The sequence below is a fragment of the Mastomys coucha genome, unplaced genomic scaffold (assembly GCF_008632895.1).
Source record: "Mastomys coucha isolate ucsf_1 unplaced genomic scaffold, UCSF_Mcou_1 pScaffold12, whole genome shotgun sequence".
NCBI lineage: Eukaryota > Metazoa > Chordata > Mammalia > Rodentia > Muridae > Mastomys > Mastomys coucha.
In genome coordinates, this window is record NW_022196894.1 from 1,046,629 (window position 1) to 1,073,999 (window position 27,371).

Consider the following 27,371-nt stretch of genomic DNA (forward strand, 5'->3'; position numbering starts at 1 on the left):
ACAGTGAGGCTCAGTCCAGAAGGGACTCAGGCTGGGCAGTTGTGGTGCACGCCTTTACTCTCAGTACTTCAGAGGCAGAGGCAGGAGGATCTCTGAGTTGAAGATCAGCCTGGTCTACGGAGAAGGTTCCAGGCCAGCCAACCTGAAGTCAGGCCTGCCTTCTGCTGCTTCCCACCGTGATCAGCCTTAACCAGATTCCCTTCAAGGACTGCCCACACTGTTCCCAGAGCCACGACAGAGCTCCCCAGACTACAGACTATAGCTTGCAAACTGGAGGTTTCCAAAGCTCTAGATCCACCTTTTGCCTCAGACTTCCCGTGCTGGGAAGGGTAAAGCCAGGGGTCAGGCAAAGAAACGTAACATGATTCTTGGAGGAATGGAGTTAGATTTAGCTATTACTTGTGTGGTCTTCCCAGCCTAGAACCCTGGTCACTCCTAATCTAACTCAGCTCTCTCTCCTACCAATTTGTATGGGTATTCCATAGCTCATAGCCCTTAGCGAGGCAGCTGCCTGCACCCATGGCCACTCCTGCACTCCCTTTTCCTTTCGCACAGAGTAAGGAGCTGAAATGAGCTCTTACAAATCAGTAGCGTTGCCAGGCTAGCCATGTGCTGGGTCCCCTCCAGTCTGACCTTAGGCCTAGTGGCACTGAGAAGACTGACGTGGGGGAGGTCTCTTCGCTCTTGTGTGGATGGAGGCCAAACAAGCTACCCTGAGTTAAGGAGACTAGAAATGGTCCTGTAGGGTAAGGGAGCTAGGGGCGTGCCCAACAGGTTTAGGTTATTAACTGTAGAGTCCCATGGTGCTGGTGGATCAGGGACACTTGAGGCCTCGAGCTTCTGGTACTTGTCTCAGCTGATTCTCAATAGTAGTCCCTACCAAGGTAGCTCCTTCAGCAGAGAAGCACACTGCACAGAGAAGCACTCTGCAGGTCAGAGCAAAGGTGGGCAGGACTTCTGCCTAAGGAAGTGATGAGCAGGCCAGGGGTGGGGAAAGCTCCAAGGTGTTCATCACTGAGGGCTGCTTTGTAGCTCAAAGTAAGAGAAGAGAAGGGGCTTTTAGAGGCACCAATTGGGAAGATCCCTTCCCTGCAAAGGGATACTGCAGGTAGTGGACAGGCCTGTGGGCTTAACCTTTTCTTTCACTTAGAGCTGGCATGAGGCCCCAGGCAGCTAGCTCACCCGTCAGTCTGTCTGTCTGTCTTCTTCCCTTTCACACCAGGGGCCCTTGTGCTTTGGAAAGGGGGAACCCACAGATGGGAGAGTGGTGAAGGCAGACTGGGTGGGGGGTCTTGTTACCTGTTGTGGCCACATGTGGGGGAAGGGAGGCCCCAGCTCTAGCACAAAGGGCCCTTGTGTGACCAGCAGGTGCCTAGAATGGAGGGGATTGTCAGCCATTAGGCAGGACTGCCTGCCTGAGGGCAGGCCTACATACCAGCAAGGTCCAGGCCTCTGGGGCACCCAGAGTGACAGCTCTCCAGCTCTCAAGCTGTTGACCTCTCTCATCCCAGGATAAGAGTGGGAGCCCCACCTCTAATGGGTTTTGAGAGGACGTGGGGCCCTGTCCCAGGGGCAAACCCTCTCACAATGGCTATGCTCAAGCTCTGAGCTCCAGTTCAGACTCACTGGTACCTTCAAAAGCCCCTTCTCTGTTACTCTGGCGTGACATACGAATCTCAATTGGCTGCTGAGGGGACTGAGGCAGCAGCGTGCTGAGCAAGCACTGGCATGTGGAAAGGACAGGCCACTGTCACTTCTGGGGGATAATGCTGTTTGTGGGTCTAGCCCAGAGCAGAACCTCTAAAAGCTATCTGAAGAGTTCACTTGATACGCTTGTCCAGCCTAGCACTGTTGTAGGCTACCATTCCAGGTGAGGACAGTGTCTTTTCCTCACCTGAACTACAGGGCTCCTCATCTTTAGTTTGTGCTTTGATGACAGGGGAAGAAAAGGAGTTTCAATCCAGCCAGCCAGCCCTCTCCCCAGAGGGGACACCTGCCAGGCGAGGACAGCCAGCCAGCCTTTACCCCTCCTCTAAGAACCTCATCACTGGCCACATCCTGGCGGCCCACAGCCCCCGTCCTGGGCAGGTCTGACAGCACAAGTGGAAAAACACAGATCCCATAGTTTCCATGTGAAGTTTTCCTGTTGCGGTCTCTCCTCCCTCAGAGGAGGGAGGGACCCAAGAGTGTGCTGCAGGGGCCAGCGGCCTCAACAGCCAGCTTCTTTTCTTACACACCCGGGCCAACTGCCCATCCTGTCTCTCCAGATTCTACAGGGAGGGGCTTCAGGACCCACATTTCTCCTTCCCTGTCTGTGCAGCCACTAGAGGACTGGTCTTGCCTGGGGCAAGAAGGTCTGGGAAACTGTTGTCACTGAGTTATTGCCAGTGGCTGATGGTCCTGTTGTATGTTCATTCATGATAACCAACGCCACAGTGGTATGATCGATCACATAGAGAAGAGATGACAGAGATGGCCCAGAAACTGGCCAAGGGCACTAGGGACCTGACTCACAAGTTCTGGGCTCTGGTGCATCTGAGGGTGGGGAATGGAGAATTCTTTTCTGGCCTTCCTGATCTGGCTGCCCCTCAGCCCTGACTCATAAGCTCTTTGCTCTTAGGGACAGAAGATGCACTCCAGGAGCTGCCTGCCACCTCTGCTGTTGTTGCTCCTGGTGCTCCTGGGGTCTGGAGTACAGGGCTGCCCATCAGGCTGCCAGTGCCACCAGCCACAGAGAGTCTTCTGCACGGCCCGTCGGGGAACCACAGTGCCCCGCGACGTGCCGCCAGACACGGTGGGCCTGTATATCTTTGAGAACGGCATCACTACACTTGATGTGGGCTGCTTTGCTGGCCTTCCGGGCCTGCAGCTTCTGGACTTGTCACAGAACCAGATCACTAGCCTGCCCAGTGGCATCTTTCAGCCACTTGTTAACCTCAGTAACCTGGACCTGACTGCCAATAAGCTGCATGAGATCTCCAACGAGACCTTCCGTGGCCTGCGACGCCTGGAACGCCTCTACCTGGGTAAGAACCGCATTCGCCACATCCAACCCGGTGCCTTCGATGCACTTGACCACCTCCTGGAGCTCAAGCTGCCAGACAATGAGCTTCGGGTGCTACCCCCCCTGCACTTGCCCCGCCTGCTGCTGCTTGACCTCAGCCACAACAGTATCCCAGTCCTGGAAGCTGGAATATTGGATACTGCCAATGTAGAGGCACTGCGGTTGGCTGGCCTAGGGCTGCGGCAGCTGGATGAGGGGCTTTTTGGCCGCCTTCACAACCTCCATGACCTGGATGTTTCTGACAACCAGTTGGAGCACATGCCATCTGTGATTCAAGGCTTGCGTGGCCTGACACGCCTGCGGCTAGCTGGCAACACCCGTATTGCCCAGATACGGCCCGAGGACCTTGCTGGCCTGACTGCCCTACAGGAATTAGATGTGAGCAACCTGAGCCTGCAGGCCCTGCCCAGTGACCTCTCGAGTCTCTTTCCTCGCCTGCGCTCCCTAGCAGCTGCCCGAAACCCCTTCAACTGCTTGTGCCCCCTGAGCTGGTTTGGTCCTTGGGTGCGTGAGAGCCATGTTGTGCTGACCAGCCCTGAGGAGACGCGTTGTCACTTCCCACCCAAGAATGCTGGTCGACTGCTCCTGGATCTGGACTATGCAGATTTTGGCTGCCCAGTCACCACTACCACAGCCACAGTACCTACCATAAGGCCTACTATCAGGGAGCCCACACCTTCAACTTCTAGCCAAGCTTCCACCTGGCCCAGCCTCACAGAGCCAACTGCCCAGGCCTCCACCGTACTATCGATTGCCCCACCAACCATGAGGCCCGCTCCTCAGCCCCAGGACTGTCCAGCATCCATCTGCCTGAATGGTGGTAGCTGCCGTGTAGGGGCAAGACACCACCGGGAGTGCCTGTGCCCTGAGGGCTTCATTGGCCTGTACTGTGAGAGTCCAGTGGAGCAAGGGATGAAGCCCAGCTCCGTACCAGACACTCCAAGGCCCCCTCGGCTGCTGCCTCTCAGCATTGAGCCAGTGAGCCCCACCTCCTTGCGTGTGAAGCTGCAGCGCTACTTGCAGGGTAACACTGTACAACTGCGGAGCCTACGGCTCACCTACCGCAACCTGTCTGGCCCTGACAAGCGACTGGTGACATTACGGCTGCCTGCTTCACTCGCAGAGTACACAGTCACCCAGCTGCGGCCCAATGCCACCTATTCTATCTGTGTCACACCCCTGGGAGCTGGGCGGACGCCTGAAGGTGAAGAGGCCTGTGGGGAGGCCAACACTCCGCAGGCAGTCCGCTCTAACCACGCCCCAGTCACCCAGGCCCGTGAGGGCAACCTGCCACTCCTCATTGCGCCTGCCCTGGCCGCTGTACTTCTGGCTGTGTTGGCCGCTGCAGGGGCAGCCTACTGTGTGCGACGGGCGCGGGCAACTTCTACAGCTCAGGACAAAGGACAGGTGGGACCAGGGACTGGGCCTCTGGAACTAGAGGGGGTGAAAGCCCCCTTGGAGCCAGGCTCCAAGGCAACAGAGGGAGGTGGGGAGGCCTTGTCAGGTGGTCCTGAATGTGAGGTGCCCCTTATGGGCTACCCAGGGCCCAGCCTTCAGGGGGTCCTCCCTGCTAAGCACTACATTTAGGCAGTTGAGAAAGAGCAGCCAGGGGGCCAGGCTTCCAGTCAACACCCTCCTGCTGCCTCAGAAGGAAGTTTCAGTACACATGCGCAATGGCGTTTGCTGTGGGACCCTCTCTGGGCTGGGTCTCATCTGTAAGCTGCTACAGCCCAGATGAACTCTGACAGCCACCAGTGCATCCAGTACAGCGCCTGCTGTCTTGTGTAGTGTGCAACCCTGGGATGTGCACCCTGCCATGTGCTGGTAACATGGCTAGGCATGGTGGGCTTCCCCAGCCATGGAGTCTGGTAGCCAGTGAAGGAAGCCCCCAGAAACAGTGGGTGGGAAAGGCACTAGGGCCAGGGCCTTGGCCCCCAACGTGCAGGCACACTTGAAACTGGAAAGGAAGGTGCTCTGGGCACATGAGGATTTGCTTCTATTGTTTTCGGTTTTTTGTTTTTTGTTTTCTAATGTATTTATAAAAGATCTTTTCCCGTTTATGCTGGGAAAGTGTTTTTCAAACTCAGTGACAAGGACTTTGGTTTTTGTAAGACTATTGATGATATGAAGGCTTTTTGTAAGAAAATAAAAAAAAAAATTGCCTGTTTCTCTGGTTGGGCTTGGGTTACGTGAGATTTAAGGTCTGTAGATATGCAAGTCCCTGGCCACAGTGGTCAGGAAAAGGCTTGGCGGGGCTGCTGCCCTGCCACTAGAATGCTGCAACCATGGATCCGGACCCATGGTAGGGCCTTCACCTGGGTGGGGCAGGAAAGTAGACTTGTTAGGGCGGCTTACCCTAGGCGAGGCCTAGTCTTCTGGACAGGAGACACAGTGCTTAATGTATAAGGTTGGAAGGGGCTCACAGAAAACACAGGACACAGAGGGATGTCACATCCTCCTTGGGTGTTCTGAAAGCACAGTCTACTATCTTCAACTAGAGAAGACAGCCTGGAGCTTCCTCATTCTAGAGCCTAATAATGACTGATCCTGGGACCAGGTGGCTTCCAGACTGAACCAGAGTCTTAGGCTGCCCAGGTATGTATGGCCCTGGCTCCTTCCTGCTGTCTACACTGCTCTGGCACAAGCCTAGCTGATATGGGGGGTGGGGGGTATGTGGATTACCAAGGCAAGAAACCCAGTGGGTGGAAAGCAGGGCCAGACAGAACATTGGCAGTAAGGACAGGTCTAAAGGACTGCTGGCTTGCAGGTGGTGCCAAGCTGGGTATTCCTTAACTTCCTGCTCTGGGGATGTGTCCAGCAATTCTAGAACCCCAAAGGATTGTTTCCTAGGAAGACTACAGGCTGTGGGGGCAGCAAGACTAGGTTCAAGGACAGCTGCAACCTGGATGGGGTGTGGGCAGCTCTGGAAACTGATGGGTACACATCATCTTTGTCTGTTACCCTTAGGGCTGAGAGAGGAGTTGGGCCCTGGCAGAGTGGAAGGGCTCAGCAAAAGCAGAAGCCAGTCACTCAGGCTGCGATGCCAATCAGTGTCTTCCTGTGGGTCATGGCCCTGGTACCAAGTCTCACCCCTGAAGGGAAGGAGGAGGCCCAGCCAGGCCTGGGGAACAGGCCCTGTGGTTTGGGGTGTTGATGTCAGCATCAAGTCAGGCTCAGCCACATGAGGCTCTGGATTCAATTAGTGGCTGCTGAGGGCTCTGGAAGAGGGAGGAGGTGGATGGTGGGTCATGTGTGGCAGTAGGTGGTAGGTAGCACTGGGCCTGGGTGGGGCCCCTTTCTACTGAGGCTGCAGTGGTGGCAGCAGCAGCCCAGGTGGATTTCCTGTAGGCCTGGGTTCTATTAGGACAGTAGGCGTGGCGAGGCTGCCTCTCTCGGCAGCCCCATCAAAGGGGCCTTTGTGGGCCTGTGGGGCACTGCTGAAGAGTGATGACTGCCGAGTAAATGTTTTTGCTGCAAAGCAAACCTGGCTTAGAGGGATGGCAGGGTGGGGTGGCAAGACCTAGAGAAGGGGGAGGAGCCCTCCAAAAAAGATATCTAGGTCATGCCATCCCTGGTGGGGACCAGGCCAAGATGCCAGCCTCCACTCACGGTAAATCTACCAGCGAGAAGCCAGATGGGTGTGGGGAGGCAGGAGCACGCTTCCTTAGAGCTTCGGAAACTCACATTCCGAGCCTCTCAATGTCCTTTAGGGAAGAGGAGAAGCACATCCCACACGAGACAACAGTAACAGCTCATAGTGGCAAGATGGATGGGGTCCTAACACCTGCTTCCTGGTCTCCAGTGAGGCGAGGTGAGCAGCCAGAGGGCGAGCTACAGAAAGCAGGACCAGCAGCAGTTAACTCACACTTCCATACCTTCTTCACAGACAGCACCTCAGGACACCCAGGAGCAAGGAACACGAGGCAGGCATTTCTCCTCACCTCCTGGACCAAAGCTGCTCTTTAGTAGGGGCTTTGCAGAACCTCCTGCTATCATGCACCCCCCTGCCGCCGCCATGTTGAACCTAAGATCTGGTATATGGGAAATGCTGGGATGCCCTCTGAATGGCAGCCTGAGCCCTCCACGTGGCATGAGGAAGCCTGGCAAAGCTCTGCCACTCTTTGCACAGTGCAAGGATCCTTATAGACTCTTTAGAAATGACTAGAGAAGCGCAGAGATGGGAACCATGCAAAGGTCCTGGCAGAAATTGGTGGGGAAAGGCACGTGACCCTCTGGCCCTGTAGCTCTTGTGAGCACACACTGTTCTGCCTAAACTAAGATGGAAACTCTGTAACAGGGAGATCAAGGGTGGCAAGGAGACACAGCTGCCAAACTCCCCCATGGCTGTGTCCAGAGTTGGCACTCTGTAAACTTTACATCTTCACACATGGGGGAGGGGATCTGCATTATGGTATGCCTGGGAGGACCCGGGACATACCATACACTCTCTGGACACTGGATACTGGCCTGTGCCAATGTCCACTAGGTTTGTGTAGGCTGGAAAATCCTAGCTCTCTTGCCAAGGGTGTCAGCTTGCCAGGGCATAGGCTAGGACTTGGGGGACAGAGGGAAAGAATGCTGGTCTGGCGGCCCATCTGGGAGTAATTTGACAAATTCCAGCCCTTGTTGGTCCTTCGAGGCTATTCTTAACTGCTGTAATTACAGGGTCAGCCCTGGCCAGTGGCACCATGGGGTCTGGGCATGGTTAACTCTTCCAAGGGCCATCCTAAGGCTAGGCAGGAGATGCCCTGTGGGGGAGGGGATACCTGCATCACTACCAGTGAGAGTGGAGCCTGATTGGCTGGAAGTAGCAGGTGAAGAATACTGGACCGGTGGTGCCAGGGGCCCCAAAGCACCTCCGCTGGAGGCCTGTAGGAAACAGGCCATCTGGCTTGAGTGACTGGAAGGGCAGTGCCAGGCCTGGGGTGGATAGACAAGACAAACTCTGGTTGTGCAGCCTCAAGGCCTAGCACCTTGGTCTCTCCTCCAGCGCAGAGCCACCTTGCTGATACCTTTTTCTTGAGACCCAGCCCCTGACCCTGAATATGCCTCAGCTTTGCCCTCTTCACTCTAAAGAGATATCACCAAGCCACGCATGGTAGCGCACTCCTCTGGAGGCAGAGGCTGGCGGATTTCTGAGTTCGAAGCCAGCCTAGTCTACAGAGTGAGCTCCAGGATAGCCAGGGCTACACAGAGAAACCCTGTCTCAACAAACAAAACAAGCATCCTGGCTTCTTCTCCATGTCCATTAGACAGTAGGATGTAGAGTGTCTCATCTCCCTGACCACACCTCATTCTCTGAGGGCATAAGCAATTCTGCTTTCCCAAGCGTTCCCTGACCCCACATATGATGCTCTTTTTTCTGGGCCATTGAGAAGTCCTTGTCCCTTGTGATTCAGTTCTTCAGTTCTGAAACATTCTAGAAAGGGTATACTGGACAAGATAGCTAAGGGCAGGAAGCCTTCCCTAGATCTAGTATTCCCTAGTCAATCTCCCCAGAAGGGTTTCTGGACAGCCCTGCCATTAGTCACAGCTATGGCTTCAGAGCTGGGGCTGAGTCCCTCCCTCCTTTCCCTGCAGCCATGCCTGGCAAAGTCTCTGCTCCTCTTGGAGCCTTCATCTCCTTAGCTATTCTTGATAGCCATGCAGATTGAATAGAGTGCTTATCCTAAGCGCCAGCTTGCTAGTGACTGGTTTATAAGCCATTGCAGACCAAAGCCATTTCTCCACAAAGCTGCTCGGCCTGGCCAGGGATCCCACCAGGCAGTCATAAACCTTCTTCCACACTGTTCTTGGAGACAGGAAGGGAAGGGTGAGAGTATGAAGCACACGTTACCCTCCTGTGCTGTCTGGGAACATATGTGAAGCAGGTCTCAAGCAAGCTTCTTACACAAATGTCAGTGGACTCCAAGCCCACATGTAGCTGCCACACACACATGGGCATACGGCCATCCGCCCTAGCATCTCAGATCTCATACCCATAAGTGTCTCTCTTCACAACCTCAAGTATCCTTGGGCCCTCAGCTCCATGCAAACATCCACAGCAAAAATCAAGGTCATTCATGCCACCTGTACCCCAGTGACACATTTTCAAGGTCATAACCCCTACCCTAAATTTAAAAACACACTCAAATGAACCCCTAAGACAAGGAAGTGTGCCCCATGGCCAGGAGATGATATTCCTGACAGAGCCCCAAGAGGACAGGACAAGTTCATTTACTGGCCCATTTAGGACTGCATCAGCACCACCTGCTGGTAAAGCTGGGGATCCTGGAGGGCTGGGCCCAGGGCCAACCCAGGCTCAGCATCTGCCACACTCTAGTGATCAGCCAGCCTCAGTGTCAGGGGCCATCACTAGTGGCCATTTGGGACACCTTCTAGACACTTGGCTCCCAGCTCCCAGCCTGTCAAAATTCCTACCCAGGTGAGGTGTCCAGGGTGACGGAGGCCAGGGCACTGCTGAAGAGGCGGGTATCCCAGAGTTTCGCTTCTCGCTCACGCATCTGTTGGGGAAGCCAGAGCAAGGCTCAGAGGGATCTCCCTGCTCCTGGAACCTGATGCTCGAGGGTGCAGCCTGGCAATGGCCACTACCCCAGAGCAGATGGGAGTCATGGTAGGGAGGGAGAATTTGGGTTTCATATCCTGCCCTGCCCCTTTAAGAACTTTTAGGTGACAAGGGACAAGGGGCGTTTCCCTCCATGGACTCTAGTCCCTATGGGGCCTGCCATGGCTCCAGGGGTCAAGCTTAGCTACTGCAAATGGAATCTGCCAGTTTTCTAAAGCCCTCAGTTCCCTGGGGCCCTGAGACCCAGCTGCACAGTCAGGCCGTATATGGACAGGCCTATAACTGGCTGTCTGCATCTCACCTCCCAATGGCCTTACCCAATGTTCTTGAAGCAAGGGCCTAAAGGATTAGACAAACCCCTGGCTGGCAGTACCATGAATGCTGGAGGAACCATTACCTGGTTGAATCCAGTGGACACAAGGTGCTCTTGAATGCCTGTCCACGCCAGCCGGATGTCTCTGTTGTTCTCATGGGCCTGCGTGCTCTGCAAAAGACAATAGACAGGCTGGGCAGTGGTGGCACACGCCTTTAGTCCCAGCACCTGGGAGGCAGAGGCAGGAGGATTTCTGAGTTTGAGGCCAGCCTGGTCTATAGAGTGTGTTCCAGGGCAGCCAGGGCTACACAGAAAAAAAAAAAAAAAAAAAGGCAAGAGACAGCACTGAGCCACCAGGGCCCCTACTGGGGACAAGGATCTCTTGAGTGGCTGGGAGCTGGGATGTTCTATGTCTACTTGTCTGAGCACCCTCAGAAAACAGGGGAGGTCCTGAAGGCCATGTGAATCATAGCAAGAGCCCTGCCCCCCCCCCCCCAGGGCATCCTGACAAGCAGGGGATGGCAGGCTCAGGTTCATTCTCCCTGAGAGGGCTGGTGTGGTGAGGCCAAAGGCAGCAGCAGTGCCTTTTCACCTCTGTAGGTACCCTGAGAAAGCTGATGGTTGAGGCTTGTCATTCTAGAGCTGTATGAACCTGGGGAATGCACACCCTCTACAGAGTTCATTCTTCTCACTTGTAAATGAGGCTTACAGTGCCTGTGCCACCCACTCCTTGAGGCTGCTTAGAGGATCAACTGAGAGTATACACAGAAGGACTGGGCCTTGAGAAAAGCCCCGTGCAAATCATAGGATTAGAAGGATTATTTCTGCCTCCTGTCACTGCCAGTAGGCCGGAGGGAGGGCCTGGGGCCAAGCTCTGGGTAACATCCTGGAGAGGGTAGAGCAGTGCCCCTGGTGGCCCTTCGGGGTGTTGGAGCATCTGACAGACAGGAAGGCCAGAGGCCCCAAGGCAGGAAGAAGTAGTTCACACAACAGGCAGAGCAAATGGCCCTGTCCCCCTTGGGCCCTGGCAGGAGGGAGTCCTGGGGCCAGAGGAAATGCAATCAGCTCTCTCCCAGTCACCCTGGCCCCTAGAGCCTGAGACAAGGACCCTGTTACCAAAAATAGCTCACCCAAATGTGGCCAGCCTCCTCCAAACTTCCCACGATCTTGTCCTTGGGAATGAATGAGGGAGGGAGGCATCTTGGAGAAGCTGGCCGTGGCCCCTCCCCAGCACGGAGAGGCTGACCCCAACGTGGGAGACCACTGGAAATGCTCCGCCTGTCCTTCAAGGGGCTTTTCCCACTGTTCCCACCCAGCCAGCTACAGTGACACAGGAAGTTGGAGTAGGAGCCTGAGAACTACGGCCCCACACTTCTCTCTCCATGTAAGAGGGGCTGTGGGGTCAGGACAAGGGTCAAGCCATTTGGCCAGCCCCACCACTGACACACTACTATAGGTCAGAAGTGTTGTTTGAGTTCTTGTTCTTTCACGAGTGTGCAGAATCACTTCACTTGGGAGGCAGAAAACTGGATGGTTCATAACTGGTTTGCATTTCATTCACTCACTCATATTCAACAAACACGTGAGGCTTCCCATGGGCCAAGAGCTGTGCTAGGAGCTAACAGTGGGGTAGGACAGGTTTCAAAGACTAGCAATGTGACTCTGCTGTGCTAGGAACTGGAGACACAGGAGAACAAAGCAGGTTGGTTCCTAAGTCCATGGAACATTTACACAACAGGAGGCCGACCAGACTAAATGGAGTAACTCCACTGCTGTGTCTACTAAGTGCCACAGAGGAGCAAAATGAAGGTTGTAAGAGAAATCCAAGTCAGACTGGGCTGGTGAAGAGCCGGCCCGTCTCTACTGTTCTGCCCCTGGATGAGTTCTTTCTCCATCTGTGAGAAGCACAGAAGCACATCCCCCCTGGCCATGGTCTTCAAGGATTCAGGGTTAAAATCTCCTAAGTGCTCAGCACTGAACCTGTATTTGAATGGGGGGGGGGGCACTTTTTTTTTTTTTTGAGACAGGGTCTTGCCTATAGTCTGGGTTGGTCTTGACCATTTGATTTTCTGCTACAGCCTCTAAGTGCTGGATTTACATGTTTACAGATGTGCACCATCACATTCAGCTGTAAATATGTATTTTACAAGGTAACGGAGCACAGAATGTATCTGAAAATACTATAAATGATGTTTTGTTTGCACTAGAATGAAGACTCTACATAGGGCTAGCACTGCAGAGACTGAGAGGGAACTTCTCCAAGGGTGTGTGTGATCTCTTTAGCAACTACAACTACCAGCAGATACCTTCGTGGCTCCTGCCTCCCCCTCCTCCCTCTCTTCGGCTCTATTTTTGAAACAGGAATCACTATATAAGCCATGATGACCAGCATCAGCCAGTATCCTGACATTAGGAGGTAGTGAGAAAGCATCTAAGAGGGCTTGTCCCAACCTCTCCTGGCCCTAAGTGAGGCCTTGAGTCCCCACCACTGATGCCCAGCATTGTTCATACCTCAAGAGTGTGAAGTTGCTCAGAGGTTAATGGTAGTGACTGCTTTTACAGAAGACCCAAGTTTAGTTCCCAGAACCCACGTGGTAGTCCCACGTACATACACACAGAGCATTCATACACATAAAAATAAATACTTTAAAAACAAGAGTTGCTGCTTCTTTGGATTAGCAACGACTTTAGGACCTTAGGCTTTGGCTTAAGGGAACAGCAAGAGAGAGTCTAGGGGGCATTCAGAGAGACTGCTGGGTCCTAGGCCAGTGACAGTTGAGTCTGGGCAACATAGCGAGACTCTTTATCTCAAGAATAAAATTAAGCCAAAGGCAGGAAGGTCAGAAGCTCAAGGCCAGACTCAGCTATGTAGTAAGTTCAGGACAAGCCTAGACTACATGTCTCAAAAACAGAAACTAGCCTGGCAGTGGCGCATGCCTTTCTTTAATCCTACTATTCGAGAGGCAGAGGCAGGTAGATCTCTGAGCTGAAGGCCAGCCTGGACACAGAGCCAGTTCCAGGACAGAGCTAAACAGAGAAACCCTGTCTTGAAAAAAATTAAAACTAAGTAGGGGTATAAAATACAATAGGGAGCCAGCCACCCAAGGGTCACTTGCTCCAAGACCAAGTCCCCAGAGGCACAGGCCAAAATTGACAGTGGAGAGTACACCTCTAGCTAGCAGTACGTGCAGCCTCCAGCCTGTGGGACAGTGGGGTTCAGAGGAGGAGAGGCCCAGAACAGGCACAGGTAGGGCGCAGCGCAGTACACTGTACCCCACCCCCCACCTTGACTCCCTGTTAGACAGGAAGAGGGAACTCAGAGAAAGCACTTTCAGAAGGAGTCTCGCTGAGCTGGCCCCTCAGCTCACACCACTCTGGCGGCCAGCCGTGGTTTTTCTAATAGAAGCCAGGTGTGGGCCAGATGCCCTGGGCGGAAGTTGGTGGGGGGAGGAGGCAGGGATGGTTGGAGGGCAGCATTCCAGGCCTGCTGCTGCCCCCGCATTGCATAGTGCCTCAGAGCCAAGCGCAGGCACCATCCTGGCGGCCAATGGAGCTGCCCACGCTCTTCCCAGATCTCCTGGCTAAAGCCCCTCCAGCCCCCACCCCCCCACTCCTCAATGCCTGCCTGTATTCTTCAACAACTTGGAGCCCCTTGGCTAGCAGCCACACCAGCTCCACCTCAGCCTCCTCACAGACCACCTCTGTGGGGTGTTAGGGAGGCGTAGGAGGGGAGGAAAAGGGGAGGGGATGGGGGAGAAGGCAGGCTGGAAAGAGGCCACTGCAAAGGGAAATGGAGAAGGAAAATACGAAAGGATTTGGCCCAGTGTGATGTTCAGTGCAGGAGTGCAGGTGCTTTGTGGTGAGCCTCCAAGCCCTGGGCAAGTCACCCTGAGAAGGGGCTTCTATCTCACCTTAAGACAGACCTGGGGACCTCTAAAATTTGGAGATCAGACAGAAAGCCTTCCAGGCAAGGCCTACATCAACCTGAGATTCAAATAACTAAGTGGGATGGGATCAGCAGCTTCTCCAGGGACATGAGGCTAAGGTGTGCCCAACTGCTCTCTGCAATTCTATCAAATGGGGTCTCTTTTGGCATAATGTACCACGTGAATAGATTTTGAGGATGAAGGGATGCCCCAGGCTATCTTTAACTTCCTATGGGGAACCAGTCCTCAGAACGGGAGGAAGACGACTGCAATGGGCCTAGGTCTTCACTAGGAAACAAGATTTTGCATTACAACCCCCCAGGGGCAAAGCCTCATCTCATTCTGGTTCTTTTAAGCACAAATTCGGCTGGGCGTTGGTGGTACATGCTTTTAATCCCAGCACTTGGGAGACAGTATACTTACATACATAAGATAAATAAATAAATCTTTTTTAAAAAACAATCTTGAAAGAGAGGAAATAGAAATAGAAATTCACTGTCCTCACTCTCTACCTAAAGCTCTTTAGTGGTTTCCCACAGCCCAGGGGACAGGCCCTTTTTATAGACAGCCTGCCTCTCATCTGGACCTTTCAGATGATTTCTAGAACATTCTTCCCACCTCAATCCCTCTGCTTATGGCCTCGTGGAAAACTGAGTCCCAGTCTGTAAGCCAGCTGTTTCTAAGGACAAACACTGAGCCCTCCCAAACAGAGAAACCTTCAACAATCATCAGGAACAAGGCCTTATGTGTGGCTAGCTGCCTGCTGCCTGCAGGGTTTCAATCTGAGAAATAAATGACTCTCCAGAGGCCCTATGCCTGCTACCTCATTTGGAAATCATGACAATTTGGGCTCCAGGCACCAAGTAAACAGAGAATAACAAAATACCTACAGTCCCCAGGTCTTGTAGGAATGGGACATCAGTCCATCTCATGGCTCACTAAAAGACCTGGATACAGAAAGTGATGAATTGAGGATTCTTTCTGACTCCTAAGTAGCTGGTCTCTGCTGACCATGCTGAGAAAAGAAAGATGGGTATCAAAGGAGGGGAGGGAGCTGAAATCTCAAATTACATTCCTGAAGTCAGAGAATGTCTCCTGTGGCACAGGAATGACCGTCTGTGGGCAGTCTGGCTGGGTCCCACCCTGTGATCAAAGCTAGGCCCTTCCAAGGACCCAGGCATCAGGCCTCTGCACTCAGAACTCGCAGCAGCAGCAGCAGCAGCAGCAGCAGCAGCAGCAGCTGTTATCATCCTGGGTAGGAGTGTTTACCCACCAGCACCGTACACATAACTCACCTGAGAAGCCTGGGTTCTTGCTCTGGGGTCAAAGATCCGAAGCTGCTTGTCCTAAATGAAGAGAGAAAGAAACAAATGATACCGTTAACGGGAGGGTTGCTGGGGACAGCCTGCCCTCATACTCCAGGCTCTCATCAGCTAGTCCAACATTGCACAGACAGGCTCCACAGAGCAGAGGTCACCTCCTTCTTACCTGGAGGACAGGTCCCTTCCTGCCCAGACTCCCAGAAGATTATATTCAGCAACAACACTCCACCTTCTTTGTTTGTTTGTTTGTTTTGTTTTGTTTTGTTTTGAGATAGGGTTTCCCTGTGTAGCCCTGGCTGTCCTGGAACTCACTCTGTAGACCAGGCTGGCCTCAAACTCAGAAATCCGCCTGCCTCTGCCTCCCAAGGGCTGGGATTAAAGGCATGCGCCACCACCGCCCAGCAACACTCTAACTTCTTAATCACTATTATCTGCCAGGTGTGTCACATGTGCAGTCTCTCCACAGCTTTTCTCTTTCTTTCTTCCTCTTTTTCTTCTTTTTCTACCTTCTTCTTCTTCTTCTTCTTCTTCTTCTTCTTCTTCTTCTTCTTCTTCTTCTTCTTCTTCTTCTTCTTCTTCTTCTTCTTCTTCTTTTTGGAGGAAGGTCTTATGTAATGACGTTACTTCTGCCCTTAAAGAACTTCATATTAAGGTTGGAGAGATGATTCATTTGATATTGTCATGTAAGCCTGAGGACCTGAGTTTAGACCCCAGCAACTTACATAAAACCAGGTATGCATCGGTAAGCCTAGCCATGGGGTTATGAACAGGAGGACACGCAAATCTCACTGCTAGCCAGCCTATCCAGAACAGAGACACTGTCTCACAAAATATAGTAAGGGAGGGCCAGAGACATGGCTCAGTGGTTAAAAGCACCGGCAGAGGCAGGAGGATTTCTGAGTTTGAGGCCAGCCTGGTCTACAGAGTGAGTTCCAGGACAGCCAGGGCTACACAGGGAAACCCTGTCTCAGAAAAACCAAAAAAAAAAAAAAAAAAAAAAAAAAAAAAAAAAAAAAAAAAAAAAAAAAAAAGCTAATCTTTCCTAACTATCCTTTCAGTACAGCAACTGATCAAGATTACCTGAGGGCTCAGATGGAAAAAGACAAAAATCTGTAACAAAACACTCAAGCCCTATATACAGGTCCTATTAAGATGATCTGGGTGTCTGCATGCTGTCTCCATGGCCAAGCACAAATGCATAAAAGCTGAGACATATGCCTGGCTGTGAAGCTCAGTAGTAAAGTCCAGACCTAGCATGCAAACATACAAAAGACCCTGGGATCAACAACTGAAAGAAAAAACAATTCAGCAGAGTTTGTACACACTATTTATAGATTTGGCCATAGAGAATTGTTAGGTGCAAAGAGGGAACTGAGGGTAACATGCCATGGTGTGAGTCCACCATGCTACAATAAATACAAATCTCCATCTGAGTGACCATGCTCTTATACACTTCTGGAGTTAAGCAGAGAGAAAAGACTGAGGTCAGACCAGTGAGTCGGTGCTGGCCGTGAGGGGTGAAGTGGGGGTCGGCCAGCATTTCCTCTCTATATTTTAGTATGGCTCAACTTTGTTTCCATCAACACAGATGCCTGCTTTTATATTTTGAAAAATGATACTCAGACTTACACATTTAAAACATCACCACTTGCATCAGCACCAAGGGAATGAAATGTTTAGTTATAAATCTTACAAAGTAAGTACATCCACAAAACAGGAGGCAAGCTACAAACACCGATGAGAGAAACCAAAGACAGAAACTAGAGATCAGATAGTCTATTTTTAGGGATATAAAATCAGTTTAGCTGATTTTGTCCAACCTGAGTTTAGGTCACTAGTACCCCAGAGGAAACCAGGCACAGCAATGCACATCTGTAGTCCAAGCACCAGAAGATGGAGGCAGAAAGATCCAGGGTAGCCAATTGGGAAGCTTTAGGTTCAGTGAGAGAGACAGTGATGGGTGGGATGGGCACAGTGGCGCAGTGGTGCATGCCTATAATCCCAGGCTTCAGTGAGAGAGACAGTGATGGATGGGATGGGCACAGTGGCGCAGTGGTACATGCCTATAATCCCAGCACTCAGGAGAGAGAGAAAGGCAGATGGATCTCTATGAGCTAAAGGCTAGCCTAGTCTACACAGTGAGCTCCAGGCCAGCTGGGATGGTTTGTATATGCTTGGCCCAGGAAGTGGCACTATTAGGAGGTATGGCCTTGTTGGAGTGGGTGTGTCACTGTCACTGTGGGTGTGGGCTTTAAGACCCTCATTCTAGCTGCCTGGAAGTCAGTCTTCTACAAGCAACCTTCAGATGAAGATGTAGAATTCTCAGCTTCTCCTGTACCATGCCTGCCTGGATGCTGCCATGTTCCCACCTTGATGATACTGGACTGAACCTCAGCACCTGTAAGCCAGCCCCAATTAAATGTTGTCCTTTATAAGACTTGCCTTGGTCATGGTGTCTGCTCACAGCAGTAAAACCCTAACTAAGACACCCTAACTAAGTCAAGGCTACATAGTGAGACACGTCTAAATAAATAAAATATGGTAGAGGGGGTGTTGAGATGGCTCAGCAGATAACGGTACTTGCCATGGATCCTGGTTGGGTTTTTAGTCAACTTAACACAAGCAAGAGTTATATGGGAAGAACTACCTCGTTTGAGAAAAGTCCCCCATCAGATTTCCTGTAGATAATTCTCTTGACTAATGATTCTTGTGGGAGGGCCCAACTCACTGGGGGTGGTGCCACCTCTGGGTACATGGCCCTGGATGGTGTAAGAAAGCAATCTGAACAAGCCATGAAGAGCAAGCCAGGAAGCAAGCAGCACCCTCCAGAGCTTCTTCGAAAATCCCTGCCGTGAGTCATCCTCCTGACCTCCTTTAGGGACGAGCGTGACTTACAAGTGAGATGTAATGAGTCATGTCCGCCCAGGTTGCTTTTGAAGGTGGTGTTTTATCACTGCAATAGCAACCTTAACTAAGATACTGTGTAAGCCTCAAGATCTGAGTTTGAATCCTGGAACCGTCATAAAGGTAGAAGGAGGAAACTGACTCACTCCATAAAGTCGTCCTCTGACCTACCCAACTTGTATACCGTGGCACGAGCACAAAATGACTTCTTTCTTTTCAGTTTTTAAAGACAAGGTCTCTCTGTATTAGCCCTGATTGTCCTGGAATTTACTATGTAGACCAGGCTGGCTCTGAACTTGGAGAGATCTCCCTGCCTCTGCCTCAGGACTGCTGGGATTAAAAGCATGCCTGGTCTTTTTTTTTTTTTTTTAAATTAAAAAAAAGGGGTCTGGGGGAGTGAAATGTTTACTCAGTGGTTAAGAGCTTTTATTGATGTGAAAGAGGACCAGGTTCAATCAATTCCAATACTCATAGTGGTTGATAATCATTACTGACTCCCATTGCAAGGATCCATCGCCCTCTTCTGACCTTCATGAGCACCAAACCTGGCACTTGGTGAACATACAAATATGCAGGCAAAACATGTACACATAAAAGAAAATGAATATATACTGGGGGGGGGAAGGCAGACAGTACTAGAGAAAGCCACCAATATCCAGGCTGCATGGACTGTACATCCCACTCCAACATGAAGACACACCAGCAACAACCTCTTGAAAACCAGACTTCAGCTTCTAATAATTTATTAGTATCTATATAATTGTAACAAAGTATCCCACTAATGCAAAAGGTAATGAGGAGGCAGGCAGGAGATATGCTAGCAATCCCAGCACTTGAAGGGCTGAGGCAGTTGGTTTCCAAATTCAAGGTCAGCCTGGGTTATACAAAATACAGCAGCATGTCTGAGCATGGTAGCAGTTGGTTTCCAAATTCAAGGTCAGCCTGGGTTATACAAAATACAGCAGCATGTCTGAGCGTGGTAGCATCCGCCTTTAATGCCAGCACTAGGGAAGCAGAGGCAGGCGGCTGTCCATGAGGTCAGCCTGGTCTATGTAGCCAGTTCCAGGTCAGCCAGGGTTACAAGGTAAGAACCTGACTCAAAACAATTCATCTTAAACACAACAAGGTAATAAAGGAAATGGATGTGGAGGGCAAATATATGAACTTTCTGTATTACCCGATATATTTCCCCTATAAAACAGCCTGTTAAATACAACTAAAATTGTGCCAAGAAGGGTGACTCGCACCTGTAATCCCAGTGGTCAAAAAGCAGAAGCAGAAAATCACTGAATTTTATGCCAACTTGGATTATGTAAGTGAAGTTATATAAGCTATAGACAAGCTTAAGCTATAGCCTAAGATCCTGCCTCAAAATATATTTTGAGGGTGCTAGAGAGATAGCTCAGCAGTTAAGAGCACTGGATATTATTCCAGAGGACTCAAGTTCCATTCCCAGCACCCACATGTCTGTTTACAACCATCTGTAACTCCAGGGATCCAAGGGCACCAGGCACCTATAAGGTACACAGACACATATACAGACAAAACACACATAGACATAAAAAAACAAAACATGCAAACAAAAACAGATCTTAAAACATACCAATAAATGAATAAAAGTTAGACCAAATATAAGGGAAGCCGAGTTAATGCTTGCTGTGTGCATAACTGGAGTCTGCGCTTGAGATGGAACAATGAAGAGCCAGTTCCAGTAAGGACAAAGTTCACAGCAAAGGGCTACAGCCTCCAGCCAGAGTACTCATAAAAAAGCCTGGAAGAAACCTGAGTCTTGTGCTCAAAAGACAAGCACAAGACAAGGTGGAAAAGTCCATCACAATGCTGAGACAGGCTTGCTGGTGAGTGGTGTGAGGGGAAAAACGCAACGAAGCAGATAGAGGAGAAGGGAGCGATGGACAAAACAGAGCTACAGGAGGCACACAGTGGCTAGACAGGGCTGGGAACCTAGGCCTGCTAGGGCAGTCAGGGAGGCACAAGGGTCTTCTAGAAAAGCTTTCCCAACTGCACTCTGCTCTGCATCAAGCACAGCTCAGGGTTTGGGTCCTGAGCAGCACTGCCCCAAACAGTCAGGGTTCCTAGGGCCATGTGACATGAAATCAGACTCGAGGAGGAGGAGGAGAAGGAGGAGGAGGAGGAGGAGGAAGAAGAAGACGGGGAGGAGGAGGAGGATGGGGAGGAGAAGGAGGAAGAGGAGAAAGAGGAGGAGGAGGACAGGGAGAAGGAGGAGGAAGAGGAGGAGGAGGAAGAAGAGGAGGATGGGGAGGAGAAGGAGGAAGAGGAGAAAGAGGAGGAGGAGGACAGGGAGAAGGAGGAGGAAGAGGAGGAGGAAGAAGAGGAGGATGGGGAGGAGGAGGAAGAAGACGGGGAGAAGGAGGAGGAAGAGGAGGAGGAAGAGAAGGAGGAGGAGGATGGAGAGGAGGAGGAGGAGGATGGAGAGGAGGAGGAGGAGGATGGAGAGGAGGAGGAGGAGGAGGAGGAGGAGGAGGAGGAGGATGGAGAGGAGGAGGAGGATGGAAAGGAAGAGGAGGAGGAGAACGAGGAGGAAGAGAGGCAGAGTAAGAACAAGCATAACCAGACAGAAACAGGACAGAAGGACAGTGACAGCAAAGAGCAAAGAAGAGTATTAGAGATTCAGAACGGGGGAAACAGATGTACGGGATGGGAGAGATAGAAAGTTCCTAAGTTGGAGAGCTAGAGAAAACACTTGTCACCCAGCAGGACAGCTGGAGCTCCAGAGGGCAGCTGGAGGGATGCATTCAAATGCTAACCCAGCAGTGACAAGCTTTGTGACCTGTGCAAACCTGGGCCCACGGAGCTTCCCTCCCAGGGAGCGCACTGGGGTTGGGAGTGTAACATTGTTTTTGGAATGCAACAAACTCCACAGAGAACCATTAAGTGTAGCAGTTTAAGGCTGGGTGCACAACAGGTTAAGGGAAGGCTGGCCTTGAGCTCACAGCAGGCCAAGCCTGCCATCTGTGATGGTTGTGCGCCCTCTCGTGGCTCTGGTTTCTTCTCTCAGTCTTTAATAGGACTAGCTTGAGTGCTTTGAGAGGAGGCTGAGCTGCCCTGCTTGAGCAAGACAGGACTCAGGCACCTCTAATGGAAAATGTCATGCCATTTTGGCCCCATCAGGCAACACAAGCAGCCACTGCAAAAAGATGTTGGACCAAAGCCTGGTCTACAACTGCTGGCAAAGAGGGGCTCTGACACTGTCTACTGGAGTGAGCTTACCTACCACCTCAATACCACTCTGGGGAACCTATGTAAGCCTATGGCATCTCCATCTAGCCTGTGGTCATAAGGAGTAGCCTCCTGCTCCCAGGACTATATTAGTAAGGGTAGTACTCCCCACCCCAGGATCTCAAGACACCTTTCCAGCAAAGGAAAGCAGAAGTGGGCACATAACCAAGGTACCTTCTAGGCCAGCCTGGGAGAGATGGCGCATCCCCACAGGTAGCACACCAAGGTCTGGAAAAGAGGGGAAGGAGCAGGGGTCACTTTATAAGTTCATAACTTTACTGTGCCATCTGCTTGGGAAACAGACATTGCTTCTCCTGGCAGCTTTGGGCTCTGGGTCTAGAGAGGAAATGTCTCTGTGTGGGGGGACCTAGCATGAGTCCCCTGGGCTTGGCTTTCTCCATCTAACTTTGCCTTGCAAGATACAGCAGGCCAGACACGGTGGGTGTCCACAGTGTGAGTCAGCAATATCACCAGCACTCACTAGGCTATTCTTTGTCTTTCCTGCTCAGTTCTGGTGGCAAATGGGGTTCAGAGAAGGAGAAGGAGCTGGACCATCACATTGGTAAGGTAGGGGCATAGAGGTTTCTCAAAGGAAGGAGAGGCAGGGCACTCCCTGTGATAATGACATGTCACTCGGGTGAAATATTATCAGGGCTGGCTACATGATTGAGATATTCTCTTTGTCTGTAGCCAGACCTCATCTTCTAGGATGAAGGTCAAGCTCATTTTCTGGGAACTGCCTCCCACCCTGTAGCATTAAACTTGGATACACTAACCAGAGTGTCTTGGTATTACTTTTCAATCTCCAGAGCTCAAGCCAGCATCTGGAACCAACTGAGTAATGAACAATACCAGGAAGGATACTTGATAAAAGACTGAGAAATGTGCCTTGCAAAAATGGCAGATTGAAGATAAGAATAAAGGAAGGACCCTTCAATCTATGGACCCAGGGGCCTGGGAGTACTCGGGGCTTGAAGCCTTCATTTCTGCATTCCCTACTCCTGTCTCTGGCTCCATGGCCCCCATTCCTTCTATTATTCTGAGATAGGATCTTATATAGTCCAGACTGGCCTCAGACTCACAAAGTGCTCCAGGCTGGCCTTTGAACTCTTGACCTCATGGCCTCTACCACCTTAGTGTTAGGACTACAACAAACATACACTATCACTCCTGGCTGCCATTTTTCATATGTCTCTTCAGGCCCTAATACTATCAAAAATGCAAAAACTGAGGGCTGGAGAGGTGGCTCAGCGGTTAAGAGCACTGGCTGCTCTTCCAGAGGTCCTGAGTTCAATTCCCAGCAATCACATGTGGCTCACAACTATCTGTAACAGGATCTGATGCCCTCTTCTGGTGTGTCTGAAACAGCCAAAGTGTACTCATTTACATATAAATTTAAAAAAAATACTATCAAAAATGTCCCATACCTCCAAGGCCCTCAACTCCAGGTTTCCTAAGCTCTGGTACACTGACACCTGAGTGGCCTTCTAGCCTTAATCCCAGGCCCACTCTTCTTATCTTCTTTTTACCACCGTCTCTTTGCTTCTGATTCTTCAGATAGTATCTCTGACAGTGGGCACAAACTACACCTCCCTTCCCATCCCCCACTCAGATGTGGCTCAGGATTCTATCAGGTCCACCGACAAACTGGGATGTCTCCAGGTCCCCAGGCTCAATCCACGTATAGTCACCATGGTAGCAGTACTGTTTAGAACATTCACACAGGCTCTCTCTCAAGACCTGCCTGTATGTCCAAACTCACAATCCCTACTCCTCACAGTCAATCCACCACCAGATACTCTATTGGCCGCCATCTCTATCTTCCCTGAACAAGTGCACCCCGATTGATGGCAGTCCAAAAACTAAGTATAGACACTGCCCACCTCAACCGTGCTCTATCCACACAGCAGACACAGTAGTGTGTCAAATACAAACTCTGCTCATCACAGGCCACCACCCGCCTCTCTAACCTTCCTACCTGTCCACTGCCACCACAACACCAGCAGCTCTTGCTCCTAAAGGCTTGGGGGTGTCTCCAAATGTTCCACAGACACAGGATGCTCACTTTGCCATTCCTGCCCCTGGAATGAACTCTCCTCAGGGTTTGCATCCTCAGCCTCTGGCTGAGGCCAAATCCCTGTGACCAATGTAATCAGCTCAAAGCACCATGTCCCTTTACAACTGCCCACTTATCTGTACTGTCCTTGAAGCAAGTTGGATGTTACGGGAAGCTGTTTGGAGAAACTATTCAGGCAGCTGGTACAGTTTTGCTTATATACCAGACAAAGCCAAACCAAATAGCACAGGCCAGCAGGAGGCTGCATGGACTTTGCTCAAGCCCCCTCTAATGGGGCCTCAGGTGGGGCAGGAAGCTCAAACCCCGCCAATCCTGTCTTGGCTCCTCAGCCCATATTGTTGAGCATCCGAGGCTGGCTGGACCAGCCCCACACTAAGTTTTAAGCACTTGCTGCCTGCTTACCTTACATGCTGTGCCCACAATGGCTCCATCCTGGCTCCAAATAGCACTGTGCACCAGGTCCTTGTGGGCCTCCAACTCTGCGGGGAAACAGCCACGGTTAGGCACCAGGTGAGGAGGGCACCAGGGGAGCAGATGAGGGGAGACCTGCCGTGGGGCAACCCCAGTTACAAAGTCTTTCAGCCTGCAGGGGATAGGACAGCAGCTCCATCCAGACATGCTTCAGACGCATCTACAGGCTTCCTTCTTCAAGCCCGCCCTCACCAGGATATGCCTCTATTTCATAACCCTCTGAGGCTGTGCATGCCTTTAATTCCAGTACTCAGTGGGCAGAGGCAGGTGGACTTCTATGAATCTGAGGCCAGCCTAGTCTACAGAGAGAGTTCCAGGACAGTCAAGGCTACACAGAGAAACCTGTCTCAAAAAACAAAAAACAAAAAACAAAAAAACCTCCAAAAAACAAAAACAAAACCAAAAATAACCCAAAAACCAACCAACCAAACAACACCCTGACCCTCAATGACCCCCAAAAGCTTCTGAGATCCCCTGTTCCTTAGCTTGGCTCACTCCCCAGGCACACTCGCTGGCTCTGACACGTCCTCTAACACGTCACTGCTACCACTACTGCTTTTCTAGCTCCTTCCTCCTTCTGTAGTATGGGGTTTGGAATATAATAGATGCCTGCTGGAAGCGGACAGTGATATACTATTCATTACAAAGCTTTAGAATGTATACTTGTAGCCGGGCAGTGGTTACTCAGGCCTTTAATCCCAGCACTTGGGAGGCAGAGGCAGGCGGATTTCTGAGTTTGAGGCCAGTCTGGTCTACAGAGTGAGTTCTGGGCAGCCAGGGATATACAGAGAAACCCTGTCTCGAAAAAAAAAAAAAATGTATACTCTATGCCTGTGATAATGATATGTCCAGAGCTTGGTATATTTTCTTTTGTAGGTTGCTGGGGATGGAACTCAGGGCCTCAGAAACGCAAACCAAGCACTCACCACTGAGTTGTACCCCATCCTTGATACATTTTTTCTTACACTACCAAAAACACCAATAGAGAAAGGGAGGGTTGTCCAGACAGAGGCTGCCAGAAAGGGGGAGCCCTTCCAGAGTGGTCGTACCTGTCAGGGGCTGCTGCTTGGCTACATCCCAGACTTTCACAGTCCTGCCAGCTGTGCTCACCAGAACACCTTCTGCAGTGGGGTGGAACTGCAGTGCCTCCACTGGCAGCTCCTCAGGACCCAGCACTACTCCAGACACAGAGGCAAGAGCTTCTCCAGCGCCAGACAGACGCCAGAGCTTTATCTGAAAGAAAGGTCAAGTTTACGGCCCAGTGCTAAGAGCCACCGCTACCGCCAGACTGCCCAAAGCTATCCTGGTCCCATGCTGAAACAAGGCCTGTCCATGAGAGGACAAGGTATCTTGCCCGCCTTAGCTGTTGGGAGTTAGGTAACCACATATCTTGCCATGGAGAGGGAGGGAGCCCAACTCAGGAAGCATAGGACGTGACCAGAGACCAGCAAGGATGGCCTGGGAGTCAGGGCATGGGCTCTGAACTCCTCTTTGACCTCACAAACCACCCTAGCCTGCTCCCCTCAAGGCAGTCATGCATTGTAAGAGCAGATCACAACAGCAGCTCTGAGTAGGCACTTGGGGCCAGCGAGGGCATAAATAGAAGCCAGGGCTCAGAGACCCCAGGGTGTAGGGGCATGGGTCCTAAGCAGCTCTTCCAACCAGCCCCACTCACCGTCCGGTCAGCTGAACCCGAGGCCAGGAGGAAGTCATCGAAGGGCGAGAAGTCCAAGTCAGTGACTAGGTCTGTATGGAAGGAGCAATTGGACGTGCTGAATGTCCCTTTCAGACCCAATGAGCTCCTTACAGAGTTTCAGTAGTGACACTTTCACACACACTAAGAAGCCAAATTCGCAGGGGGGAGGGGTGGTGGTGGTGGTGGTGGTGGAGGCACACGCCTTTAATCCCAGCACTTGGGAGGCAGAGGCAGGTGGATTTCTGAGTTCGAGGACAGCCTGGTCTACAGAGTGAGTTCCAGGACAGCCAGGGCTACACAGAGAAACCCTGTCTCAAAAAAACCAAACAAATAAACAAAAAAAAAAGAAGCCAAATTCTCTCTAGACACTAGGGAGACACATCTAGGTCTCTTCCTACAACACATATCCTGGTGAGTCCTTTGGCTGCTGCTCTTTCTGTAATTGTAGTAGAGCACAGCTCCACCATGTGTGTGGTCTGTGTTGCTTCTAGCAACAAACTGCAGTTACATAACTTTGGGGATTTTGTTGTTGTTTGTTTGTTTTTTGAGATGGGGTTTCACTGTATATCCCTGGCTGTCCTGGAACTTGTTCAGTAGACCAGGCTGGCCTCAAACTCAGAGAGCCATCTGCTTCTGCCTCCTGGGTGCTGAGATAAAGGTGTGCACCACCACTACTCAGATTCTTTTCTTTTCTTTAAGCGTTGAGGATCAAATCCAGGGCATCGTGTGTGCTAAGCACACCCACCACTACCTCGATGACACAGCTACCCAGAGTTGAGTGCTTGGGATACTAACATACAAACTGCCTTGAACTTCATAGAAAATGTTCCATGGCACTATTCCCTCTCTGCCTTAATGCAGAATCACACAGTACAGTACGGAGCCTTTCTGACCAGTTTGTTTGTTTCTTTCTTTCTTAATTAATTAATTAACTAACTAACTAATAATTCTGTCCGGCATGTGGGTGCTTTGCCTACATGTATGTCTGTATACCACTTGCATGCCTGATGGCCACAGAGGAAAGAAGAAGATGTTAGGTTCCCTGGAACTAGAGTTCCAGATGCTTGTGAGCAGTCATGTGGGTGCTGGGAACCGATCCTGGATTCTCTGCAAGAGCAGTAAGTGCTCTTAACTATTGAGCCATCTCTCCAGCCTTTCTTACGTTTTTGAGATCCATTGTGATGTGACATGTAAAAAACCTGTTTTCTTTTCTCTCTCTCTCCCTCTCCCTCTATTATTATTATTATTATTATTATTATTATTATTATTATTTTGATAGTCTCATGCAGCCCAGGCTTACCTCGGACTTGATCTATTGTTGGAAGTGACCTTGAACTCCTGATTCTTCTGTGTCTTTTCTCAAACACTGGGATTAAATGTTTACGCCACCAATCTGGCATGTTTTCTCATCTAATTTTAAGCATTGTTGTAGTTATATATAGATATTGGTATTTTAATTCATTTATTGTAGTTAGTACATGTGTATGTATATGCAGGCATGCTCATGTCATGAAAGCATGTGAAGGTCAGAGGTCCACTCCACTGAGTAAATTCACCTCTGTCCCTTGATGAGGCCCAAGGATTAAGCTCATTAAACCATCAAACCTGCACACAAGTGCCTCTATCTGGTCAGCCATCTCCCCAGATCAGCAGTAGTTTTAAAATAACCCATGTTGGGCCTGTGAGATGCCTTTGCAGGTGAAAGCATTTGCCGTACAAAGCCTGATGATCCCTAGAAGCCATGATGGAGGAGAACCAAATAGTAAAAGTTGTCA

The 27,371-nt window shown here is 51.0% G+C and overlaps 2 protein-coding genes across 3 annotated transcripts in view; one reads left to right on the top strand and one right to left on the bottom strand.

Moving 5' to 3' along the window:
- The window catches only part of Vasn (vasorin), a 10,713-nt gene extending 5,476 nt beyond the window's left edge, over nt 1-5,237 (top strand). The window contains exon 2 of the mRNA XM_031361118.1: nt 2,621-5,237. Coding sequence (XP_031216978.1) covers nt 2,630-4,651 — 2,022 coding nt within the window. The 5' untranslated portion in view covers nt 2,621-2,629 and the 3' untranslated portion in view covers nt 4,652-5,237. The remainder of the gene's footprint in view (nt 1-2,620) is intronic.
- Nucleotides 1-27,371, bottom strand: part of LOC116084253 (mitochondrial import inner membrane translocase subunit TIM16) — a 64,587-nt gene that overhangs the window by 28,558 nt on the left and 8,658 nt on the right. For both annotated transcript variants that reach the window (XM_031361107.1, XM_031361090.1), the window contains exons 4-9: nt 25,576-25,646; nt 24,950-25,133; nt 23,832-23,908; nt 15,164-15,214; nt 10,027-10,113; nt 9,485-9,567 (exon numbers count right to left, since the gene is read on the bottom strand). In XM_031361107.1, the coding sequence (XP_031216967.1) occupies nt 9,485-9,567; nt 10,027-10,113; nt 15,164-15,214; nt 23,832-23,908; nt 24,950-25,133; nt 25,576-25,646 (553 nt within the window). The remainder of the gene's footprint in view (nt 1-9,484; nt 9,568-10,026; nt 10,114-15,163; nt 15,215-23,831; nt 23,909-24,949; nt 25,134-25,575; nt 25,647-27,371) is intronic.